At 46.1% G+C, this 24,885-nt stretch overlaps 1 protein-coding gene across 1 annotated transcript in view; it reads right to left on the bottom strand.

Moving 5' to 3' along the window:
• The window catches only part of GNAS (GNAS complex locus), a 262,551-nt gene extending 238,184 nt beyond the window's left edge, over positions 1-24,367 (bottom strand). Inside the window, exon 1 of the mRNA XM_077252811.1 lies at positions 23,956-24,367. Within this exon, the coding sequence (XP_077108926.1) occupies positions 23,956-24,181 (226 nt within the window). The 5' untranslated portion in view covers positions 24,182-24,367. The remainder of the gene's footprint in view (positions 1-23,955) is intronic.
• Positions 24,368-24,885: the final 518 nt, after the last annotated feature.

Below are 24,885 nucleotides of genomic sequence, written 5' to 3'. Positions count from 1 at the left end.
ACCTCCCGTGACGTCCCGGCTTGTGATTGGTTGCTTCGCGATCAACCAATCACAAGCCGGGAGGCTGGACACGCGCGCATTTTAAAATGCGCGCTTGTCCAACCTCCCGTGACGTCCCGGCTTGTGATTGGTTGCTTCGCGATCAACCAATCACAAGCCGGGAGGCTGGACACGCGCGCATTTTAAAATGCTCCATAGAAACATTTGCCCCATACAATGCTGCATAAAGGTTGATAGCCCAATAAGATGCTCTATATATTATGGCCCCATAAGATGCTCCACACATTATGGCCCCATGAGATGCTCCATACATTATGGCCCCATAGGATGCTCCATACATTATGGCTCCATAAGATGCTCAAAACATTATTCCCCATAAGATGCTCCACACATTATGGCCCCATGAGATGCTCCATATGGAGCGCCCCCACTGCCGCAGGGTCGAGGGGTACCCGGTACCGGGCCTCTGAGTCTCTGCTCTGGGGTGGTCACGGTGGCTAGGCCCGGTCCGTGGCCCTGCCTGTCAGGGGGACGTCCGGTGCAAGAGTAGTGAATGATGGTGGTGGTGAGGCTGTGGTGCAGTAAATAACGAGGACACCAGGTTGCAGTCTCTTTACCTCTTTACTGAAGATCTCAGGGTCCTCAGTCCAGAATACGGTTCACCAGGCTGCGCAAGTCCGGCCGGTCCAATGGCACCTCCAGAGTGCTCTTCACAGGTGGAAATCTGTGCCTTCCTTCTAGTGCTATGTGTTGTGGTCCTTCCCTGCTGTGCTTACAGAAAGTCCCCACAACTGTTGTGTCTGTTTCTTAAGTTCCCTCACAACTCGATTAGATGATGTTCTGCTAATCCTCCGTCCCTCCCTGATGTTCTGGTTGGGACGGCACCCGTTTGACGGGTAGGCTCGGAGCTCTTCCGGGACCCTAGAGTCGCCCCTCTCCACAAGTTGCCCCCCAAGACTGCATAGGTGATTTAAGTTAGACAGCCCGCCTTAGACTGACTGTCCTGCCGCTGTTTAGAGTATTGCTTGAAGCTGAATGTTATAATACTCCCTCGGCGTTCCGCGCCTCAGTAGGATGTTGCCTCGGTCTTACAGCACGACTCCTACTGGTATATTCTCCTCTGCTTTGATCTCGTTTCTCACTTAGCACAATCTATCTCACCTCTAATCCTTCCTTGGGCACCGCCGCTATCCTGAGCAGGCACGGTCCCGATACGTTCGTTCAAATTGCCAAGCCTCTGTCAGGATCCCACCCCTGACAGAGACCCTACTGTATCTTCCCCTGCAACACCCTCTGCCACAAGGTGTTGCCTGGTTCCAACCCAGTCAGCTTTCTGATCTAACTTCCTGCCTGACCCCCAGTTTACCCACTATGGTGGGGAGTGGCCTAGTGAATAGAACCCTTAGCTCCCCCCGGAGGCCCGACTGTGAAATGTATTGGTGTCTGTGATACCTGATCAGATGAACTCCTTCAGTGCCATCAGACGTACCATAGCTCCCCTTAGTGGCGGAGCCACAGTACTGCAACGACCAGGACTCTGGGGCGCTGCACTACCCCCTGGTTAAACACAGTACTCCGGGACTGAGAAGAAAACAACAATACAGGTTAGCAAAAAGACATACAATTTTTGTGAGTGCAATAACAGTAAGCATATTTAAACAGGCTTCCCTTTATGGGAGGTGAGGACACTTGAACGTTACAAACATGGTTAAATATCATAGCAACATGCTATAACTAACTTTCTTTTACCCAACCGGGTATTCTACTAAGTGCAAAATTGTTGAACAATAATTTAACATCGCCTTTAAGGATGTACACTCTGAATCCGCTAAAGACCTTCTTATAATCACATTATAAGGCAATTTAACTTTTCATTCTCCTTCTTTAAGTCTGCAGGACCGCCTGTCCTAACGGCACCAGACCTACTGCCTCTCCTTTCTATTACAGGACCGCCCCGTTCAGCCCGGGCCTACTGCCTTTTCAACTACTATACACAGTATAGAACATAACATTACTTTCAGTTTAAGAGCACTGAGCCATCTCTACATGACTCCTATGAGGACTCAGGGTTTACCTTCTATCCTCATTGTCTATCAACATTATCAACCATTTTCTTTACATAACATTAAACCTTCTCATTACCTTCTTACTAGCACGTATGCAGGACACTACGTTTACCCCTACGGGCCCACTGCATCCTTCTTCTAGCTTTCACTTTCTTTCAGGGAACATTATCAGCATTTCTGTACAATTAACTAGTTGGATACATATAACTTTCTCATACAAACAGTATCATCACTTTCTTTTCGTCAAAACATTATTGCTACCTGTCTTAAAGCAATATCACCATTTAAATGTAACAAATGAACATCCCCTTTTAAGAGGGGACCAAGTCTCTATGAGGTAGCATATCTTCTCAGGCTACCAGTCCGTACTCAGCAAAGGTTCCAGTGTGGTATCTTCACAAAGAGTCCTTTTTGAAGTAAAACCAGTAGAGTTAACCCTGGACGGGTCTAGCAGCAAAACAGGAAACGAACAAACAGTTAAAGAACTATTTACAGGTACTGCAGTTTCTTACTCTTTTGATGCCGAGGGTGGTTCCCCACCCCTGGCTGAGGCAGCACCCATGCTGGTAGTTGGTCTCTCGGGCGCCATCAGATCAGCCGGTGTCTGGATTTGAAGGCTAATCCTGCTTGCGAGTTCAGTAGCCGCTACAAGGTGTACGGTGGTGATAGGAACAAGATCTGGCAAATCGGGATCAGTCTTGATCGGGGCAACAGGGGGCGCTCTCTCAGGTTCACACCGTCGAACGTTCCGGGCACACCACCCTTGTGCATTCCGATGACGGGTGTAAGTCACCTGATCCCCCCTTTGTAATGGGTCACCATCTCGACTGCAGCAGGGGGTTTTCACGTTGTAGCTAGTAACAAAGACATCAGTTGCTAGCCCCGGTTCCTGTATGGAGCCCCATCCCCTCTTCGGGTGGTAGGCCAGCACAGTCCCCCGCTTTACTACGTCTTTCCTGCCGGGCGCAGACTTCTTACGTTGTGTGTCAAGTGGTTCGGTCTCGTCTCGATCTTTCCAGTGTTGTATTAGACATTGCTTATACTGTTCCCAGGTAAGTACCGCAAGGGTGAGGCCATCCTCCCGGGTCCCATCCGGCCCGGTCCAGGGGGTGTCCCACCGGAGGATCACCCCGTCTAGGCCCACATCTATGGGTTCTCCCATCTTGGTTGGTAGAGGAGGCACTAGCTTCCCCATCGCGTTAGAGGTGAGGATGACCCGCTCCACCAAGAAGGAACGATCATTGCTGGGGTGAGGAGTGGTCACAGGAGCGGGATCGGTCAGGGGAGCCGGATCGGTCGGGAGAGCAGAATCGGCCAGGGGAGTAGGGATGCCGTCCATACTTGCGCCGGATGTGATTCCACCGATGTCGCTCCGGTCCGTTGACAAGGGCACTGGAATCGGCTGCAGCCCGGACCGCGGCTCCTCCTGAGCCACCTCTTGATGTAACTCCGCCCTCCATGGTTCCGTGGCTGGGATAGGTAAGTGTTGTGAATTTGCTTTTTGCTCCCTCTAGTGGTTACTAGTTTTTTGACTCTGGTTTTTCTGTCATTCCTTTTATCCGCACCTGGGTCGTTAGTTAGGGGTGTTGCTATATAAGCTCCCTGGACCTTCAGTTCAATGCCTGGCAACGTAGTTATCAGAGCTAGTCTGCTGTGCTCTTGTCTACTGATCCTGGTTCCAGTTATATCAGCTAAGTCTGCCTTTTGCTTTTTGCTATTTGTTTTGGTTTTGTATTTTTGTCCAGCTTGTTCCAAATCAATATCCTGACCTTTGCTGGAAGCTCTAGGGGGGCTGGTGTTCTCCCCCCGGACCGTTAGACGGTTCGGGGGTTCTTGAATTTCCAGTGTGGATTTTGATAGGGTTTTTGTTGACCATATAAGTTACCTTTCTTTATTCTGCTATCAGTAAGCGGGCCTCTCTGTGCTAAACCTGATTCATTTCTGTGTTTGTCATTTCCTCTTACCTCACCGTCATTATTTGTGGGGGGCTTCTATCCAGCTTTGGGGTCCCCTTCTCTGGAGGCAAGAAAGGTCTTTGTTTTCCTCTACTAGGGGTAGCTAGATTCTCCGGCTGGCGCGTGTCATCTAGAATCAACGTAGGAATGATCCCCGGCTACTTCTAGTGTTGGCGTTAGGAGTAGATATATGGTCAACCCAGTTACCACTGCCCTATGAGCTGGATTTTTGTATTCTGCAGACTTCCACGTTCCTCTGAGACCCTCGCCATTGGGGTCATAACAGTTTGCCAGGCCAGTATTAAATGTTTAATGCATTGCAGAAGAGGGATTATAAGAAAGAAGATTCTGAGTTTTTTTTTTTTTTTTTTTTTCTTCTTCCCCTTTACCTCAGAGTGGCTATGCTTGCTGCAGACATGAATGTCCAGACCTTGATTACAAGTGTGGACCAGCTGGCTACTCGTGTGCAGGGCATACAAGACTATGTTATCAGAAATCCTAGGTCAGAACCTAAAATACCGATTCCTGAACTGTTTTCCGGAGACAGGTTTAAGTTTAGGAATTTCGTGAATAATTGTAAATTGTTTTTGTCCCTGAGACCCTGTTCATCTGGAGATTCTGCTCAGCAAGTAAAAATTGTTATTTCGTTCTTACGGGGCGACCCTCAGGATTGGGCTTTTTCGCTGGCGCCAGGAGATCCGGCATTGGCTGATCTGGATGCGTTTTTTCTGGCGCTCGGTTTACTTTATGAGGAACCCAATCTTGAGATTCAGGCAGAAAAGGCCTTGCTGGCTATGTCTCAGGGGCAGGACGAGGCTGAAGTGTATTGCCAAAAATTTCGGAAATGGTCCGTGCTGACACATTGGAACGAGTGTGCACTGGCCGCTAATTTTAGAAATGGCCTTTCTGAAGCCATTAAGAATGTTATGGTGGGTTTTCCCATTCCCACAGGTCTGAATGATACTATGGCACTGGCTATTCAAATTGACCGGCGGTTGCGGGAGCGCAAAACCGCAAATTCCCTCATGGTGTTGTCTGAACAGACACCTAATTCGGTGCAATGTGATAGAAAAACCGCAAATTCCCTCATGGTGTTGTCTGAACAGACACCTGATTTAATGCAATGTGATAGAATCCTGACTAGAAATGAGCGGAAAATTCATAGACGCCGGAATGGCTTGTGCTACTACTGTGGTGATTCTACACATGTTATCTCAGCATGCTCTAAACGTATAGCTAAGGTTGTTAGTCCTGTCACCGTTGGTAATTTGCAACCTAAATTTATTCTGTCTGTAACTTTGATTTGCTCACTGTCATCTTATCCTGTCATGGCGTTTGTAGATTCAGGTGCTGCCCTGAGTCTCATGGATCTCTCATTTGCTAAGCGCTGTGGTTTTACTCTTGAACCATTAGAAAATCCTATTCCTCTTAGGGGTATTGATGCTACACCATTGGCAGCAAATAAACCGCAGTATTGGACACAGGTTACCATGTGCATGACTCCTGAACACCGCGAGGTGATACGTTTCCTGGTTTTACATAAAATGCATGATTTGGTTGTTTTAGGGCTGCCATGGTTACAGACCCATAATCCAGTCCTTGACTGGAAGGCTATGTCAGTGTCTAGTTGGGGCTGTCGTGGTATTCATGAGGATTCCCTGCCTGTGTCTATTGCTTCTTCTACGCCTTCGGAAGTTCCGGAGTATTTGTCTGATTATCAGGATGTCTTCAGTGAGTCTGAGTCCAGTGCACTGCCTCCTCATAGGGACTGTGACTGTGCTATAGATTTGATCCCAGGCAGTAAGTTTCCTAAGGGAAGACTGTTTAATCTGTCGGTACCTGAACATACCGCTATGCGTTCATATATCAAGGAGTCTCTGGAGAAAGGACATATTCGTCCGTCTTCTTCCCCTCTTGGTGCGGGATTCTTTTTTGTGGCAAAAAAGGACGGATCTTTGAGACCTTGTATTGATTATCGGCTTTTAAATAAGATCACTGTCAAATTTCAGTATCCTTTACCGCTGTTGTCTGACTTGTTTGCCCGGATTAAGGGTGCCAAGTGGTTCACCAAGATAGACCTTCGTGGTGCGTACAACCTTGTGCGCATTAAGCAAGGTGATGAATGGAAAACCGCATTCAATACGCCCGAAGGTCATTTTGAGTACTTGGTGATGCCTTTTGGGCTCTCCAATGCGCCTTCAGTTTTTCAGTCCTTTATGCATGACATTTTCCGGAAGTATCTGGATAAATTTTTGATTGTTTATCTGGATGATATTTTGGTTTTTTCTGATAATTGGGATTCGCATGTGGAGCAGGTCAGGTTGGTCTTTAAAATTTTGCGTGAAAATTCTTTGTTTGTCAAGGGCTCAAAGTGTCTCTTTGGTGTACAGAAGGTTCCCTTTTTGGGGTTCATTTTTTCCCCTTCTGCTGTGGAGATGGACCCAGTCAAGGTCCGAGCTATTCTTGATTGGACTCAGCCCTCGTCAGTTAAGAGTCTTCAGAAGTTCTTGGGCTTCGCTAACTTCTACCGCCGTTTTATTGCTAATTTTTCTAGCATTGTGAAACCTTTGACGGATATGACCAAGAAGGGCTCCGATGTAGCTAACTGGGCTCCTGCTGCCGTGGAGGCTTTCCAGGAGTTGAAACGCCGGTTTACTTCGGCGCCTGTTTTGTGCCAGCCTGACGTCTCACTTCCCTTTCAGGTTGAGGTGGATGCTTCGGAGATTGGGGCAGGGGCCGTTTTGTCGCAGAGAGGCCCTGGTTGCTCTGTTATGAAACCTTGTGCCTTTTTCTCTAGGAAGTTTTCGCCTGCCGAGCGAAATTATGATGTGGGCAATCGGGAGTTGTTGGCCATGAAATGGGCATTTGAGGAGTGGCGTCATTGGCTCGAGGGTGCTAAGCATCGTGTGGTGGTCTTGACTGATCACAAAAATCTGATGTATCTCGAGTCTGCTAAACGCCTTAATCCGAGACAGGCCCGCTGGTCATTGTTTTTCTCCCGCTTTGATTTTGTTGTCTCGTATTTACCAGGTTCAAAGAATGTGAAGGCCGATGCTCTTTCTAGGAGCTTTGTGCCTGATGCTCCTGGAGTCGCTGATCCTGTTGGTATTCTTAAAGATGGAGTTATCTTGTCAGCTATTTCTCCGGATCTGCGACGTGTGTTGCAGAGATTTCAGGCTGATAGGCCTGAGTCTTGTCCACCTGACAGACTGTTTGTCCCGGATAAGTGGACCAGCAGAGTCATTTCCGAGGTTCATTCCTCGGTGTTGGCAGGTCACCCGGGAATTTTTGGCACCAGAGATCTGGTGGCCAGGTCCTTTTGGTGGCCTTCCTTGTCAAGGGATGTGCGGTCATTTGTGCAGTCTTGTGGGACTTGTGCTCGAGCTAAGCCTTGCTGTTCTCGTGCCAGCGGTTTGCTCTTGCCCTTGCCTGTCCCGAAGAGACCTTGGACACATATCTCCATGGATTTCATTTCTGATCTTCCGCTATCTCAGGGCATGTCCGTTATCTGGGTGATATGTGATCGCTTCTCCAAGATGGTCCATTTGGTTCCTTTGCCTAAGCTGCCTTCCTCTTCCGATCTGGTTCCTGTGTTTTTCCAGAACGTGGTTCGTTTGCACGGCATCCCTGAGAATATTGTGTCAGACAGAGGATCCCAGTTCGTTTCCAGGTTCTGGCGATCCTTTTGTAGTAGGATGGGCATTGATTTGTCGTTTTCGTCTGCTTTCCATCCTCAGACTAATGGACAGACGGAGCGAACCAATCAGACTTTGGAGGCTTATTTGAGGTGTTTTGTCTCTGCTGATCAGGACGATTGGGTGACATTCTTGCCGTTGGCTGAGTTTGCCCTTAATAATCGGGCTAGTTCCGCCACCTTGGTTTCGCCTTTTTTCTGCAACTCTGGTTTCCATCCTCGCTTTTCTTCGGGTCATGTGGAGCCTTCTGACTGTCCTGGGGTGGATTCTGTGGTGGATAGGTTGCAGCAGATCTGGAATCATGTGGTGGACAACTTGAAGTTGTCACAAGAGAAGGCTCAGCGCTTTGCCAACCGCCGCCGCGGTGTGGGTCCCCGACTACGCGTTGGGGATTTGGTATGGCTTTCTTCCCGCTTTGTTCCTATGAAGGTCTCCTCTCCCAAATTTAAACCTCATTTTATTGGGCCTTACAAGATATTGGAAATCCTTAATCCTGTATCTTTTCGTCTGGATCTTCCTGTGTCGTTTGCTATTCACAATGTATTTCATAGGTCCTTGTTGCGGCGGTACATTGTGCCTGTAGTTCCTTCTGCTGAGCCTCCTGCTCCGGTGTTGGTTGAGGGCGAGTTGGAGTACGTGGTGGAGAAGATCTTGGATTCTCGCCTCTCCAGGCGGAGGCTTCAGTACCTGGTCAAGTGGAAGGGCTATGGTCAGGAGGATAATTCCTGGGTGGTCGCCTCTGATGTTCATGCGGCCGATTTAGTTCGGGCCTTTCATGCCGCTCGTCCTGATCGCCCTGGTGGTCGTGGTGAGGGTTCGGTGACCCCTCACTAAGGGGGGGGGTACTGTTGTGAATTTGCTTTTTGCTCCCTCTAGTGGTTACTAGTTTTTTGACTCTGGTTTTTCTGTCATTCCTTTTATCCGCACCTGGGTCGTTAGTTAGGGGTGTTGCTATATAAGCTCCCTGGACCTTCAGTTCAATGCCTGGCAACGTAGTTATCAGAGCTAGTCTGCTGTGCTCTTGTCTACTGATCCTGGTTCCAGTTATATCAGCTAAGTCTGCCTTTTGCTTTTTGCTATTTGTTTTGGTTTTGTATTTTTGTCCAGCTTGTTCCAAATCAATATCCTGACCTTTGCTGGAAGCTCTAGGGGGGCTGGTGTTCTCCCTCCGGACCGTTAGACGGTTCGGGGGTTCTTGAATTTCCAGTGTGGATTTTGATAGGGTTTTTGTTGACCATATAAGTTACCTTTCTTTATTCTGCTATCAGTAAGCGGGCCTCTCTGTGCTAAACCTGATTCATTTCTGTGTTTGTCATTTCCTCTTACCTCACCGTCATTATTTGTGGGGGGCTTCTATCCAGCTTTGGGGTCCCCTTCTCTGGAGGCAAGAAAGGTCTTTGTTTTCCTCTACTAGGGGTAGCTAGATTCTCCGGCTGGCGCGTGTCATCTAGAATCAACGTAGGAATGATCCCCGGCTACTTCTAGTGTTGGCGTTAGGAGTAGATATATGGTCAACCCAGTTACCACTGCCCTATGAGCTGGATTTTTGTATTCTGCAGACTTCCACGTTCCTCTGAGACCCTCGCCATTGGGGTCATAACAGGTAAGCTCGGCTCCTCCACTGGCGGCTCCAAGGAGTTCAGGTCCCTCACCAGCGGTGGACGCGAGTCCGCTTCTGATGGGTGAGGGCAAGCCGGGATCACCTCGCCGTTGCTCGGGCACTTGCTGCTCATCGTCGCTGTCTGGCATTCGGCGGCAACGCATGCACCTGGCTCCGCCATTTCTCCGAGGTCGGGCTCCTCCTTCACCTCGTTCCCGCCGTTGCAAATCAGGGGGCGGTTCTCCTCCACTGCTGGGCAGGTCATCCTCTCGCAGCAGGAGTTGGAGGGGGCGGTCGCTACTTCTGGCGCCGCTTTGGTAGTCTTCTCCCATGGCACGCCCTTCTTCTTCCTCTGCGCTCCCTGTGACGCTGCAATGGCGGCGGTTTTGGCGCGAACTTTTGGCGGCAAGTGACAATCCACAGTCTTTGCAATAAAGTACAGTAAATCACAGTTCCAAGGCACACATGACCTGATTCTTCAGGCTTAAGTAGATCCTGTTCGTGACACCAAATTGGAGCGCCCCCACTGCTGCAGGGTCGAGGGGTACCCGGTACCGGGCCTCTGAGTCTCTGCTCTGGGGTGGTCACGGTGGCTAGGCCCGGTCCGTGGCCCTGCCTGTCAGGGGGACGTCCGGTGCAAGAGTAGTGAATGATGGTGGTGGTGAGGCTGTGGTGCAGTAAATAACGAGGACACCAGGTTGCAGTCTCTTTACCTCTTTACTGAAGATCTCAGGGTCCTCAGTCCAGAATACGGTTCACCAGGCTGCGCAAGTCCGGCCGGTCCAATGGCACCTCCAGAGTGCTCTTCACAGGTGGAAATCTGTGCCTTCCTTCTAGTGCTATGTGTTGTGGTCCTTCCCTGCTGTGCTTACAGAAAGTCCCCACAACTGTTGTGTCTGTTTCTTAAGTTCCCTCACAACTCGATTAGATGATGTTCTGCTAATCCTCCGTCCCTCCCTGATGTTCTGGTTGGGACGGCACCCGTTTGACGGGTAGGCTCGGAGCTCTTCCGGGACCCTAGAGTCGCCCCTCTCCACAAGTTGCCCCCGAAGACTGCATAGGTGATTTAAGTTAGACAGCCCGCCTTAGACTGACTGTCCTGCCGCTGTTTAGAGTATTGCTTGAAGCTGAATGTTATAATACTCCCTCGGCGTTCCGGCCACCGGTAGTGCGCCTCAGTAGGATGTTGCCTCGGTCTTACAGCACGACTCCTACTGGTATATTCTCCTCTGCTTTGATCTCGTTTCTCACTCAGCACAATCTATCTTGCCTCTAATCCTTCCTTGGGCACCGCCGCTATCCTGAGCAGGCACGGTCCCGATACGTTCGTTCAAATTGCCAAGCCTCTGTCAGGATCCCACCCGACAGAGACCCTACTGTATCTTCCCCTGCAACACCCTCTGCCACAAGGTGTTGCCTGGTTCCAACCCAGTCAGCTTTCTGATCTAACTTCCTGCCTGACCCCAAGTTTACCCACTATGGTGGGGAGTGGCCTAGTGAATAGAACCCTTAGCTCCCCCCGGAGGCCCGACTGTGAAATGTATTGGTGTCTGTGATACCTGATCAGATGAACTCCTTCAGTGCCATCAGACGTACCATAGCTCCCCTTAGTGGCGGAGCCACAGTACTGCAACGACCAGGACTCTGGGGCGCTGCACATACATTGTGGCTCCATACATTGTGGCTCCATACATTGTGGCTCCATACATTGTGGCCCCATACATTGTGGCCCCATACATTGTGGCCCCATACATTGTGGCTCCATACATTGTGGCCCCATAAGATGCTCCACACATTTGCCCCATTTGCTGTTGCTGCGATTAAAATAAAAAAAATCACATACTCACCTCTCTTCGCTCAGGCCCCCGGCACTTGCGATAGTCACCTTCCACGTTCCACCGCTGCGTGCTGCTCTGTCTTCCATCCTCCGCACTGACTGTTCAGGCAGAGGGCGGTGCGCACACTAATCGCGTCATCGCGCCCTCTGACCTGAACATTCACAGCCAGAGGACGGAAGACAGAGCAGCGCGCAGCGGTGGAAAGAGGAAGGTGACTATCGGTCACCTCCCCCGATATACTCACCTGCTCCCGGTGCGGTCCCTGGCAGCGTCTCACTGTCAGATGGTCTACGGGAGCCGGCGACATCTTCCTGTGTTCAGCGGTCACGTACCGCTCATTACAGTAATGAATATGCGTGCATATTCATTACTTTAATGAGCGGTACCAGCGACATCTTCCCGTGTTCAGCTGTCACGTACCGCTCATTACAGTAATGAATATGCGTGCATATTCATTACTTTAATGAGCGGTACCACGTGACCGCTGAGCACAGGAAGAGCTGCCCGGAGACCATGGGACATGCAGGGAAAGTGCCAGGAGCAGGTGAGTATGTCACCGCGCCGCTCCCCCTCACCCGCCGACCACCTCGCCGACACTGACTCGAGTATAAGCCGAGAGGGTCACTTTCAGCCCAAAAAAGTGGGCTGAAAATCTCAGCTTATACTCGAGTGTATACGGTATCTGAGCCAAATAATAGCACTGGGCAAGAACTTAAAGGGGTTGCCCACTTCTCAGACAACCCCTTCTCAATCACTGTTTCCTCCGCTCCGAGTAAAATAATAGCAGCTATACTCACCTCTGGTGCTGGCACCATTCCAGCTGTGTCATCACTGGCTCTCCCAGTAACATAACAATATGACGCTAGCCCTGCGGCCAATTAGCAGCCGCTTCACCATCCCTTTCTTTGGAGACATCAGACATCCAAAGGAAGTGAGAGAGCAGCTCTGACTTCCTCAAGATGTCAGTTATGTCAGAAGGATGGGACAGTGTTATTTCACGCCAGCCCCAGAGATGAATATAGGTGTTATTGTTTTTCTTGGGGGAACCAGCGATTGAGAGAGTTGTTTAAATAGTGGAAAACCCCTTTAAGCTTCTATCAAAATTATTCACCTGCCATTGCAAAGTATATTTATTATCAAAATTTGCAAACTTTCTGTTTGCAATAAACCATTGAAAATGGTTCGATCATTGTCCAGTTGGAAGGTGCAATGATGCCCAAGCTTCAGCTTCCACACAGAAGGCATGATGTTTTCTCCTAGGATTTCCTGATACTTTACTCCATCCTGCTCTAGGGACACTGCAGGTTACCACTGCCGAAGGAAGTAAAGCAGCCTAAAAGCATCATCGAACCACAACAAGCTTCACTGAAGGAATCACCAAGCTTCACTGTAGACATCAGTGAGCCACCACTGTTTTTCATTGTAGGTACCACCAAGCCACCACTGTACTTCATTGAAGTTATCAGTGAGCCACCACCATGCTTCACGGTAGATATCCCTATGCCACCTAAATGCTTCACTCTAGGCATTGTGTTCTTTTCAGTGTATGCTTCATTCTGTCTCTTTCAGACATACCGCTGATTCACAGGACGGAAAAGTTCCAGTTATGTTTCATCGATCTGCAGAAGAGAATGCTAAAACCTCTGCAACTTATGTATATGGTTGTGACTAAAACTAGAGCTGACTTTTCTTGCGCTTTTGGGCTAATAGAGGTTACATCTTGGAGTTCGGGTATATAGACCTTCAGCGTTTAGTCTGTGCTTTGTGGCGCAAACTGAAACCTCAGCATCTACTGCCACCAAATCTTGCCGCAGGTATTTCGCAGTAATTCAAGGGTTTTCACCCACCTGCGTCCTCAGGAATCTGCCAGCACAGTGACAACTTCCTTTTTCTGCCACATCCAGATAGTGCAATCAGTGTATAACTTTGAACTTGTGAAATATGCTTTCTAATGTATCTCCAGGAACATTCAATGCCATTGTATTTTCCTTGTTTGTGAAACGAAATGCGCTCTCATCTTAACTTTTTGGACCATCCTTTTGAAAGCCCAAGAATATTAATAAACTGGAAGCCATTGCCCATGAGCAATTGGCTAAGATTCCTTAGGAACGCTGCCATAAGCTGATGTCAGGCTTTGCATCATGTTTAAAGAAGGTCAAGTTTTATTACTTACTGTGGTTATCAGAGCTGAGCAAATCACACAATCCAGTAATTCAGAGCTGACAGCATGGTATTGTTTTCTCGTCTGCTCATAGGTCTAATTAAAGGGATTATCCAGGATGGTGCTTCTTTTTCTCTATTGGAGTAAGAACTTACAGGCAGGTAGTTGCTAACTGTTTGCCACTGGCGCCGATCTTTGCTGGCTCAGAGTGGTCACGGACCGTTCCTGCTGGTGATTCTGCTGCTTCCTTTGACCGCACGTCAACCCAGCAGCTCCTCCGCTTCCCGCCTGCCCATCGAAGGAGTGTTACTGCTGACGCCATGCTGATTGACAGCCGGCTCCCCAGGCAGGAGGGTGACAACTGACAATCAGCATGACATTGGAGGTGTCGCCTCTTCGATAGAATAGAGGAGAAGAGAAGAGGCTGCTCTATCAGTTTGACATTAGTGGAAGCCATAGAATCGCCATCAGGAGCAGTTCGTGATCAATGTGAGGCGGCAGAGATTGGCGCTGGGCAGAACAGGCTGGTCCTTAGCAACTACAGTACAGAGCAAAAGTTTGGACACACCTTCTCATTTAAAGATTTTTCTGCATTTTCATGACTATGAAAAATTGTAAATTGACACTGAAGGCATCAAAACTATGAATTAACACATGTGGAATTATATACTTAACAAAAAAGTGTGAAACAACTGAAAATATGTCTTATATTCTAGGTTCTTCAAAGTAGCCACCTTTTTCCACATGTGTTAATTCATAGTTTTTATGCCTTCAGTGTGAATTTATAATTTTCATAGTCATGAAAATACAGAAAAATATTTTTCAAATGAGAAGCTGTGTCCAAACATTTGCTCTGTACTGTACATGTCTGACATGTTTGCTTATTTTTCCCTATTGAGCGAGGAACTCACAGTGACGTAGATATCCCCTTTAAAGATCGCAACTCTTCAGAAAAATGTTTCAATTTTTGTGAACATATCGAATTTCAACATGCCCAATCCTTTAGGTTTCACAGAAAATAAGTCGCTGCTAAATGTGACTGACATGCACATTGTTGAGAGGAACATGAATTGTCAATAGCTAACAAAAGTGTATTGCCACCTATAGAGATTGGACAAATGTAATCTACAGGGGAAAATGGCCGAAAACATTTAATTTTCCCTTGGAGTCCAAGGAAAATTAAGGTGTTTTCTGTCTTTTAACTGAAAACCTATAGCATAGCATGGACTTCCTCCGTGAAAACAGCTTTTGGTGCACGTTCAGTAACGGAGGCTGTTTTGTGCCGCCATTAATAGAAGTCATGCAGAGGTAACCTGTGGCTCCCTGGCTCCTGTGGAACACAAAGACCTGGGAAATGATCCAACTTAAATTTTTACTTCCGCAGAAGTTCAAGGGCCCTGGTTTGTAATAACCCATTGTGTTTCTATTGTTAACATTTCACCTTTCATAGACTATCTATTTATATATCTGCGCCTCGATTAGATAAATTCTTCAAAGATACCTCAACAAGGTCTTATTGATTTTTGAACTTTTTCCTGTCTTGAAAGTTCAAGAACCCTAAGACTATGTATTGTATTTTAAGAAAATACTGATATAATTATAGCTTGCCCTCTGTCCCTCTAGGTTTTTCTGTTTGTTTTTTTCTGAAATCCAAGCTAACATTTTAAAAATAAGACATTTCTACATTATTTTTTAAAATATTTATTGCATTGGGTTGTTATTTTAAGTAACTATTTTATTACCATAGCCTTAGCTGTAACCCTAGTCTTAACCTTATCCCTAGTTAGGATTAAAAAAAATAAATTAAACTGATAAAATAATAAAATTTATTATACTGTTAGAGGTTTTTTTCCCCCTATAGGGCACATGTTTTTTAAATTTGGGACCGCTTTCACATCAGGTCCATGAATCTCCCCTAGGCACAGAGCTGTGGGACAGCACAGCGCAATGCACATGATTCATTAGCTTATCTCTTCTCAGTTTCTGCCTTTGCAGAGCGCATCTGTTGAGATGAGTTTCCTATGTGCTGCTGTGTTCTGAATAAGGCTAGGTTCACATTGCGTTAATGGGTTAACGCTAACGGACTGCGTTGCACGGCGAAATTGTCGCAATTAACGCCGTGCAACGGGTTCGTTAGCGCACCCATTGACAGCAATGTGATTTTTCCCTGTAGCGCATCGCTAGCGCATGCCATTTTCGGCATGCGCTAGCGATGTGCCGTTCTTTTGTGACGGACCTCGGACGCTGCTTGCAGCGTCCGAGGTGCGCCCGAGGTCCGTTCCTTGCTAGCGCAGATCGGGGACCTGCGCTAGCGGGGACGGCGAACGCGGACCCTAGAGAAACATTGCGTTTTAACGCGATCCGCTAGCGCTATGCGCTTAACGGATTGCCCTAACACAATGTGAACCTAGCCTAAGCAGAGATGAGAGCTTTGTCATCTGGGTCAATGCCTATGAGGAGTGCAGCAGCTGATGACAAAATCCTCTCGGCTGCTGCACTCTGCATAAAAACTGTCAGCAGTGACCCAGATATTGCTTTTTATTTTGTTCACTGGCCACCAGGAGGGCCCTCATTGCACCATTACGCTTCTTCAAGAAGAAGTGGCACTTACCACCACTACAGTATTCAGTGAATTAGACGTTTTCATGAATCTGCTGTGGTGCATGCAAAAAATTTGCACATGTAAATTGGTCCGTTGATAAAATTACAAGTGTGAGGAGAGGCAGAGACGGAACAGCACAGCACAATGCACATAATTAGATTCCCAGCCGCTGTCATCTCGGTTTCTGCCTTAGCAGAGTGCAGCAGTCGAGGTGAGTTTGCCATCGGCTGCTGTATTCTGAATAGGCAGAGATTAAGATGTCGAAGGTGACTTCTTTACACTGACAGCTTTGTCATCTGGGTCAATGCCTATGCGGAGTGCAGCAACTGATAATGATTTAATCTAGGCTGCTGCACTCTGCATAAAAACTGTCAGATGGGACAAAGACGCTGCTTTTTATTCAGTTTTCTGGCCACCAGGAGGGCACTCATTGCACCAGTAGGCTGCTCCACAAAGAAGTGGCATTTATCGGCACCATTCAGTCAATAAAGGCGCCTTAAGGCTATGTGCACACGTTGCGGATTGGTGTGCAGATCTTTCCGCAGGTGAACCGCACTGCGTTTTACATGCAGATTTACCAAGGATTTCCTGCGTTTTTTGTGCGGATTCCACCTGCGGTTTTACACCTGCGGATTCCTATTGAGGATCAGGTGTAAAACACTGCGGAATCTGCACAAAGAATTGACATGTTGCGGAAAATAAACCGCTGCGTTTCTGCGTTTTATTTTCTGCAGCATGTGCACTGCGGATTTGGTTTTCCATAGATTTACATGGTACTGTACACCGCATGGAAAACTGCTGTGGATTCGCAGCAAAATCCGCAACGTGTGCACATAGCCTAAGAATCTGCTGTGGTCCATGCAAAAAACGTGCATGTGTAAAATTAGTCCACTGACTTTAATGGGTGCAGATCATGTGAGGAACTTTTGTGTGCATAGGCATACAGTACAAAGAGTGCAATTTCCTGATACACTTGTCGATAAGCAGAAGTAACAGGTTAATGCAGCCTCATGAAAATGCCACAGGTCGCGCGCTATATGTATTATTGTATCTTATTATATGGTGCAAAAGTAGAGGTTCTTGTCTTGGTGTTACAATTACAATCTTCCCCCTACAATATCAAAAGTTTTAATTCATTTCACACTTCTTATTGTTCTGTTTACAGAATCCAAAGTGCAGAAAAAATAATGTCTGACGCTTACAACTGTCACTGCTGCGTTTTATTGACCAGGATAAAAGGATCTATGGAAATACTATAAAAGCACATTGCAAATATCATAGTCAATACTAATAAAAAAAAAATGGCACAAAACGCGTAGTTATACATTTGGACAAAACATGATCATCATACATTGGACATAAAACATTGCAGCAAAAGACGCCATTCCATCTGTCCACCAGAAAGAAGTACTTTACAATGTACACTGGGTCTGGCCTTGCTGCCAGTTTTATAAAGCAAAGTATTTTATGCTTGCCCATTAATACAATATGATTGACAATAAGCAAAAATGGTGAAAAAAAGTTATGGACAAATAATCTAAAAATATGGCGCATTCACAGATGACATTTTCTACTCCATGTCTATATGTGTTTGTCTCTTCTTTAAAGTGAATCTGTCGCCAGGTTATGGCTACCCCATTTGAGAGCTGCATGATGTAGGAGCAGAGACCCTGATTCCAGCGATGTGTCACTTACTGGGCTGTATGCTGCAGTTTTGATAAAATCCCTGTTATCCCTGCTGCAGATCTATCAGTTCTCTGAATGCTGAGCCCTGTATAATCCCACCCCCACCACTGATTAGAAGCTTTCTATGTATACTGAGCATAGGCAGAAAGCTTTCAATCGTTGGAGTGGCGGGGATATATAGAGCTAATGAATATGGAGGACTACCTGGCAACAGGTTTACTAGTCCTCTAGTGATAATCTCCTGCTGATAAAGCAGAGATTTTATCAAAACTCCAGTAAGCAGCCCAGTAAGTGACACATTGCTGGAATCAGAATTTCTACCTCTATATTACAATGCTGTCAGAGCAGGTGGCAAACACCTGATGACAGCTTCCCTTTAAAAATGTTGCTTGCCTTAATGGGGTTTTCAAATTAACAAAGTTCATTTTAACCCCTTTCCGACATCGAGAGTAAATGTATGCCGATGTCAGACTCCCTAACTTTCATGTGGGCTCCTGCACTGAGCCCACATCTTTTCCAGCACATGTCAGCTGTTTTGAGCATATGTCATGTGCCTAACAGCCGCAGGTGGAATCGCGATCCACCTGCAGCTGTTAACTAGTTAAATGTCGCTGTCAATCTCTGACAGCGACATTTAACGCTCGCTTCCTGCAAACGTGCCGGAAATCATGCCCATCAGTGACCATCACATGATCGCTGGTCACCGATGGGTAGGCATGACAACCAAAGGTCTCCAGCAGACCTCTATGGTTGTCACTGCCGGACTGCTATGAGCGCCGCCTGGTGGTCGGCACTCATAGCAAGTGAGCAATTCTGCTACATACATGCGATCTGATCATCGCCTGTATGTAGCAGAGCCGATCGGAGTATGGCAGCTTCTAGTCTCCCATGAAGACTATTGAAGCCGCTAAAAGTAAAAAAAAGTTTTTAAAAATATTTTAAAAATATGAAAGTTCAAATTTCGCCCCATTCAAAATAAAATAATAATTAAAAAATATACACATTTGGTATCGCCGTGTTCAGAATCGCCCTATCAATATACAAATAGAATTAACCCAATCGTTAAACTGTGTAGTAAGAAAAAAAGTAAAAACTCCAGAATTACTTTTTTTTGGTCGCCGCAACACTGAACTAAAATGCAATAAAGGGTTATCAAAAGATCATATCTGCTCCAAAATGGTATCATTAGAAAGTCAGCTCGGCATGCAAAAAATAAGCCTTCACCCAACCCAAGATCAAAAAAATAGAGATGCTGCGGGTATCGGAAAATGGCACAATTTTTTTCTTTAACAAAATTTGGATTTTTTTTCACCGCTTAATTAAAACAACAACCTAGACATGTTTGGTGTCTATGAACTCGTAATGACCTGGAGAATCATAATGACAGGTTAGTTTTAGCATTTGGTGAACATGGTAAAAAAAAAAAAAAACAACTGTGAGGTTTTTTGCAATTTCACCGCACTTGGAATTTTTTTCCCGTTTTCCAGTACATGATATGTTAAAACCAATGGTGTTGTTCAAAAGTACAACTCATCCTGCAAAAAACAAGCCCTGACATGGCCATTTTGATCAAAGAATAAAAAAGTTATAGCTCTGTGAAGAAGGGGAGAAAAAAAATGAAAATGCAAGACCAAAAATACCTCTGGTTGTTAAGGGGTTAAAGTTGATTTCAATCAATACTTCTTTGAATACTAATCATTTTTACAATTAGATATGGTTAAGAAAATGTTCCTGTGCTGAGATAATCTCATAAATGTTCCCCTGCTGTGTGCTGTGTAATGGCCGTGTCTGACCGTACAGGAACATGGTCTGATCATTCCACATCTCCTGGGCAGAGGAGGAAGCAAGAGAGTATATAGACAGGACAGCATGGGATCGCAGCTGATTCTTTTTGTGAGATAAAGCATTTCTCTAACTGGTTTAAAAAATGTTTTATATCAAAATGAGAATTAGTTTTGATTCTTTGCTGTCCTGTCTGTATCTTCTCTTTTACTTCCCCCTAGCTGTGCTATGATCAGACCATGTCTCTGTACGGTCAGGCACAGCCATTACACAGCACACAGTAGGGGCACATTTATAAGATTAGCTCAGCACAGGAACATTTTATTTAAACACATCAAATTGTGGAAGTTATTTTTATTCCAAGATTTATTGATTAAAATTAACTTTTGTTTGTGGGGAAAACCCCTTTAAGCATCTACCGTATATACTCGAGTATAAGCCGAGATTTTCAGCCCAAATTTTTGGGCTGAAAGTGCCCCCTTGGCTTATACTCGAGTCACGGTCTGTGGCAGGGTCGGCGGGTGAGGGGGAGAGGGCGCTGAGGCATACTTACCTAGTCCCGGCGATCCTGTCGCTCCCCCTGCCCGTCCCACGGTCTCCGGGTGCCGCAGCTCTTCCCCTGAGCGGTCACGTGGGACCGCTCATTAGAGAAATGAATAGGCTGCTCCACCTCCCATAGGGGCGGAGCCGCCTATTCATTTCTCTAATGAAGCGGTGCCGGTGACCGCTGATAGAGAAAGAGGCTGCGGCACCGAAGACAGGCAGGGGAAGGAGCGGGACGCCGGGAGCAGGTAAGTATTACATATTCACCTGTCCTCGTTCCACACGCCGGGCGCTGTCTCCATCTTCCCGGCGTCTCTCCTCACTGACTGTGCAGGCAGAGGGCGCGATGAAGCATATAGTGTGCGCGCTGCCCTCTGCCTGATCAGTCAGTGCGGAGAGACGCCGGGAAGATGGCGCCGAGGAGCTGCAGGCAAGAGAGGTGAGTATGTGTTTTATTATTTTTATTGCAGCAGCAGCAACAGCTATGGGGCAATAATGTACGGTGCAGAGCACTATATGGCACAGCTATGGGGCAACGGTGCAGAGCACTATATGGCACATCTATGGGGCAATAATGGACGGTGCAGAGCACTATATGGCACAGCTATGGGGCAATAATGGTGCAGAGCACTATATGGCACAGCTATGGGGCAATAATGGACGGTGCAGAGCACTATATGGCACAGCTATGGGGCAACGGTGCAGAGCACTATATGGCACAGCTATGGGGCAACGGTGCAGAGCACTATATGGCACAGCTATGGGGCAATAATGGACGGTGCAGAGCACTATATGGCACAGCTATGGGGCAATAATGGACGGTGCAGAGCACTATATGGCACAGCTATGGGGCAATAATGGTGCAGAGCACTATATGGCACAGCTATGGGGCAATAATGGACGGTGCAGAGCACTATATGGCACAGCTATGGGGCAACGGTGCAGAGCACTATATGGCACATCTATGGGGCAATAATGGACGGTGCAGAGCACTATATGGCACAGCTATGGGGCAATAATGGTGCAGAGCACTATATGGCACAGCTATGGGGCAATAATGGACGGTGCAGAGCACTATATGGCACAGCTATGGGGCAATAATGGTGCAGAGCACTATATGGCACAGCTATGGGGCAATAATGGTGCAGAGCACTATATGGCACAGCTATGGGACAATAATGGTGCAGAGCACTATATGGCACAGCTACGGGGCAATAATGGACGGTGCAGAGCACTATATGGCACAGCTATGGGGCAATAATGGTGCAGAGCACTATATGGCACAGCTATGGGGCAATAATGGTGCAGAGCACTATATGGCACAGCTATGGGACAATAATGGTGCAGAGCACTATATGGCACAGCTATGGGACAATAATGGTGCAGAGCACTATATGGCACAGCTATGGGGCAATTATGAACGGTGCAGAGCACTATATGGCACAGCTATGGGGCAATAATGGTGCAGAGCACTATATGGCACAGCTATGGGGCAATAATGAACAGTATGGAGCATCTATTTTTATTTTTGAAATTCACCGGTAGCTGCTGCATTTTCCACCCTAGGCTTATACTCGAGTCAATAAGTTTTCCCAGTTTTTTGTGGCAAAATTAGGGGGGTCGGCTTATACTCGGGTCGGCTTATACTCGAGTATATACGGTATTTCTTTTTACCCAATGTAAATGCCACTGTTCTGAATCTGGCGTTGTTTTTTTTGTTGTGCCTCTTCATTCCTGTATGTGAATCTAGTCTTGTTAGTCAAATGGTCCTCAACTCTTCTTTGAGAGACTCCTTGAGGACCACACCCAGTTAGCAAAAAGGATTAGATCAATATTCACGGAAGAGGAGGCCAAAAATAAAAAAATGCCAGATTTAGGAAAACAGCAGCATTTGTACTAGATAAAAAAACATTTATGGCAAGTGAAAGTTATTCTTTAAATGAAAAATATAAGTAATTATTTTACAACAATAAAAACAATATCTGTTTTGTAGGAATCTGCAAGTGCATTGGGTGGGGACGGGGGTGGCATCCATATACTCAGACTGTATTGACACACCTTCAATGCACTTCCAGACTTATTTGTATAAGTGACATTTTTGAGTCGATATTTGGATCTATACATTTTACAAGGAGAAGATCCAGACATAATGGCTGCCCATTGCTCTTACTCATACAGCCCTGCTATAAACCGTCACTGCTGCCGCAAAAAAAAAGGAAGTGATAAACTGTAGTAATAGATCATCGTTATGTATAGAAAGGGTGTTGTACTCATGAGAGCTTTTTCTAGCTCAGGACAAATCTAATTTGTGCTTTTACTGCAAAGTATGAAAAGTGTAAACTAGGTGTGCCAGCCAGCTCCTACCTACTATCTGTAGCAAGTAGAGCAATAAAGTGATACGTGCGTTCTTCCGAACACTGAAGGGTGAATGATCCCAGACCACATAAAATCAAGTTAGTAATTACCAATATAATTTGTCTTTCATGGTGGTAATGATTCGAAAGTACCAAAAATTGCTTTAAAAGACATTTAGTATGTTCTTAGGTCTCTTCAGACCCCAAAACATAAAAAGGGAGAGGAGGGAAGGAAAAGGGCTGACCAGCATGCACCATGGACATCCCTGATGTTAACAAAGTCCATGAGTTCTAGTATTTTGCGCCATAAGACCAGAAGGAGCGAACAGAGGAGTGGAAGAAGAGCTGTAGTGGCGGAAATGTGTTAAGCAAATTAATTTACAAAAATTTTCAATTTTTCAATTCTGATTACGGTAATCCAAATTTTTGGGGTATTAAATTTGATCTCTAGTGTTGAATGTAAAAAGCTGGGTAAGGATCAACTGTCAGTAGAAGCCACTTTTTGTCTACGATTCAGACAACGCTGCGTTGTACAGAGCAGGTATATATTAGGATAATTATGGTTAGTAATAATAATCTCTCTGTGGTTCCAGTTGATATAATCAGAGATCATTAACTGACATTCTTTAGTCATGAAGCTTGCAATTTATAAGATTATATCACGCTACGGACAACAAAGGCATAAATTAATGAGTTATACATTTCCTACGCCAATGAGTGAACCTACGATGACATGTTCAGTACAAACTCAGAGGTTTTTTTTTCTTTCCTGAGTTTCTGTGAAAGACGAGGCTGTTTAGGTTTCTGGGACTTGTGGGTACCTAGGGCTGCCCATTAACGAGCAGACACAAATAGACTTTCAGCACACTTTCACTGACTCATTACGCAGCCAAGGTTCTTTATACACTGCAGAAAGTCCCCAATGTATAGATTTAATGGAAAGCTGCTTTAGGCTATGATGAAATCAAGTTTTACTCTACATTCGAGACTCCGTCAAGGACTTCCTTCGAAAGCCCCAAAAGATGGGATTCATATAGAACTCCCAAAGGATCCTTTCACTATAATGAGGCAACCTGAGTCACTTTGTGCTCTAGCCTCTGTTCCGGCATAGTCCATGTTTCATAGGCGGATGCAAAAGTGTGGTAGACCATGCTTTCATGTCTGCCTCAAAGAGGCTGACCTTGCCGGAACAGAGGTCCGAGTACAAAGTGACTAAAATCTGCCTCATTACAGTGAATGGCTTCGTCCGAATTCCATTTTTAGGGGCTTCAAATGGGAATCCCTGATGAGAGTTTTTGAACACAGGGTGAAATATATGAGAATAACCTTCCAGTGACATTAACTTTTTTTTACTGAATATAACTATATAGAATAACCCAACCTGAAAGTGAAAAACCTAATCCTCTGACATATATCGCCGAATGACAGACATGCTGATAGTATTCCATGAGAGCTTTTCTGGCATATGACAAATCTTAGAAAATTATGAAGTGTGAAAAGACCCTAAAAAGGACGCAGTAGTACAATAAAATGTTGAGAATCACATTCACAACTAGACGACAAAGACTACAAAAGCCACCTGTCCCATTAGCTACAGCTGGATTTTTTCATCTGTCTCTCCAGGTGTACGCCACTAAAGCCACATGTTTTTACATATGTCAGTGTCAACTCACCCAGGAGCAGCAGTCGGTGTATCTGTTTGTAAGCTCTTTTCTCTGCCTTTAGCATATCATCAATAATTCGGCTCCTTTTCTTATCCGCTTTCAGTTGGTTCCGCAGCTTGGAAGAATCGGTGTCATTATTACATCCATCATCGTTACCCCCAGACCCAGAATCGCTAGTACAGGACAATGCATGATCTCCCAACAGCCTGGGCCTGAGGCTGGAGCACATCCCCATAGTGATTCGGTTGAGGGACACAGTTCTTAAAAAGTTTTAATATCCAAGAGTCAACATATTCCGGATCACAGAGAGTGCACCCCGTAGGCAGCTGTACGCAGTTCTCCTCGTCCTACTGTAATGTTCACTCTCTTACTGTATTCCTGTGTTGTCCTCCTCTCAGCCTAGCCTCCCGGACACACTGTCCCTCTCCCTCCCTCCCTATTTCTCTCTCACTGTTAATTTGTTTGAGAAGCTAAGGAGAACATACTCTTTAGTGCCACGTGACTAGAGAGCACCCTGCTTACCGTAATGTTTAGAAACTCAGGCCACAGCAAGAGAATCCAGGTGTCCTCTGACTAAATTGGAAGTTTTGTCCTTCACGGGAAATACAGTATAGCCGATGCACGGAAACTCTGGGTTCAATTCCGACCAAAGACAATCACCTGCATGGAGTTTGTATGTTCTCCCCGTGTTTTCGTGTGGATTTTACTCTTACACTCCAACTATATATAGAACTAGCTGTACTACCCGGCTTCGCCCGGGGTAATAACTGCTGTTAGCAAAATAGAATGTGTTAACAAAAATTTATTCTGCACAAAAAAACCACAAAACAAATAGATAGAAATGTAATTATTAAAAGGCAAAAACTAAGCTAATAGAAGCATTTTACAACATATATTTCAACACCAGAGATATTCCACACAGATTTAACTAAATTGGCC

This window comes from Ranitomeya variabilis, chromosome 4 (genome assembly GCF_051348905.1).
Source record: "Ranitomeya variabilis isolate aRanVar5 chromosome 4, aRanVar5.hap1, whole genome shotgun sequence".
Classification (NCBI taxonomy): domain Eukaryota; kingdom Metazoa; phylum Chordata; class Amphibia; order Anura; family Dendrobatidae; genus Ranitomeya; species Ranitomeya variabilis.
This window is presented reverse-complemented; position numbering and strand designations above follow the sequence as displayed.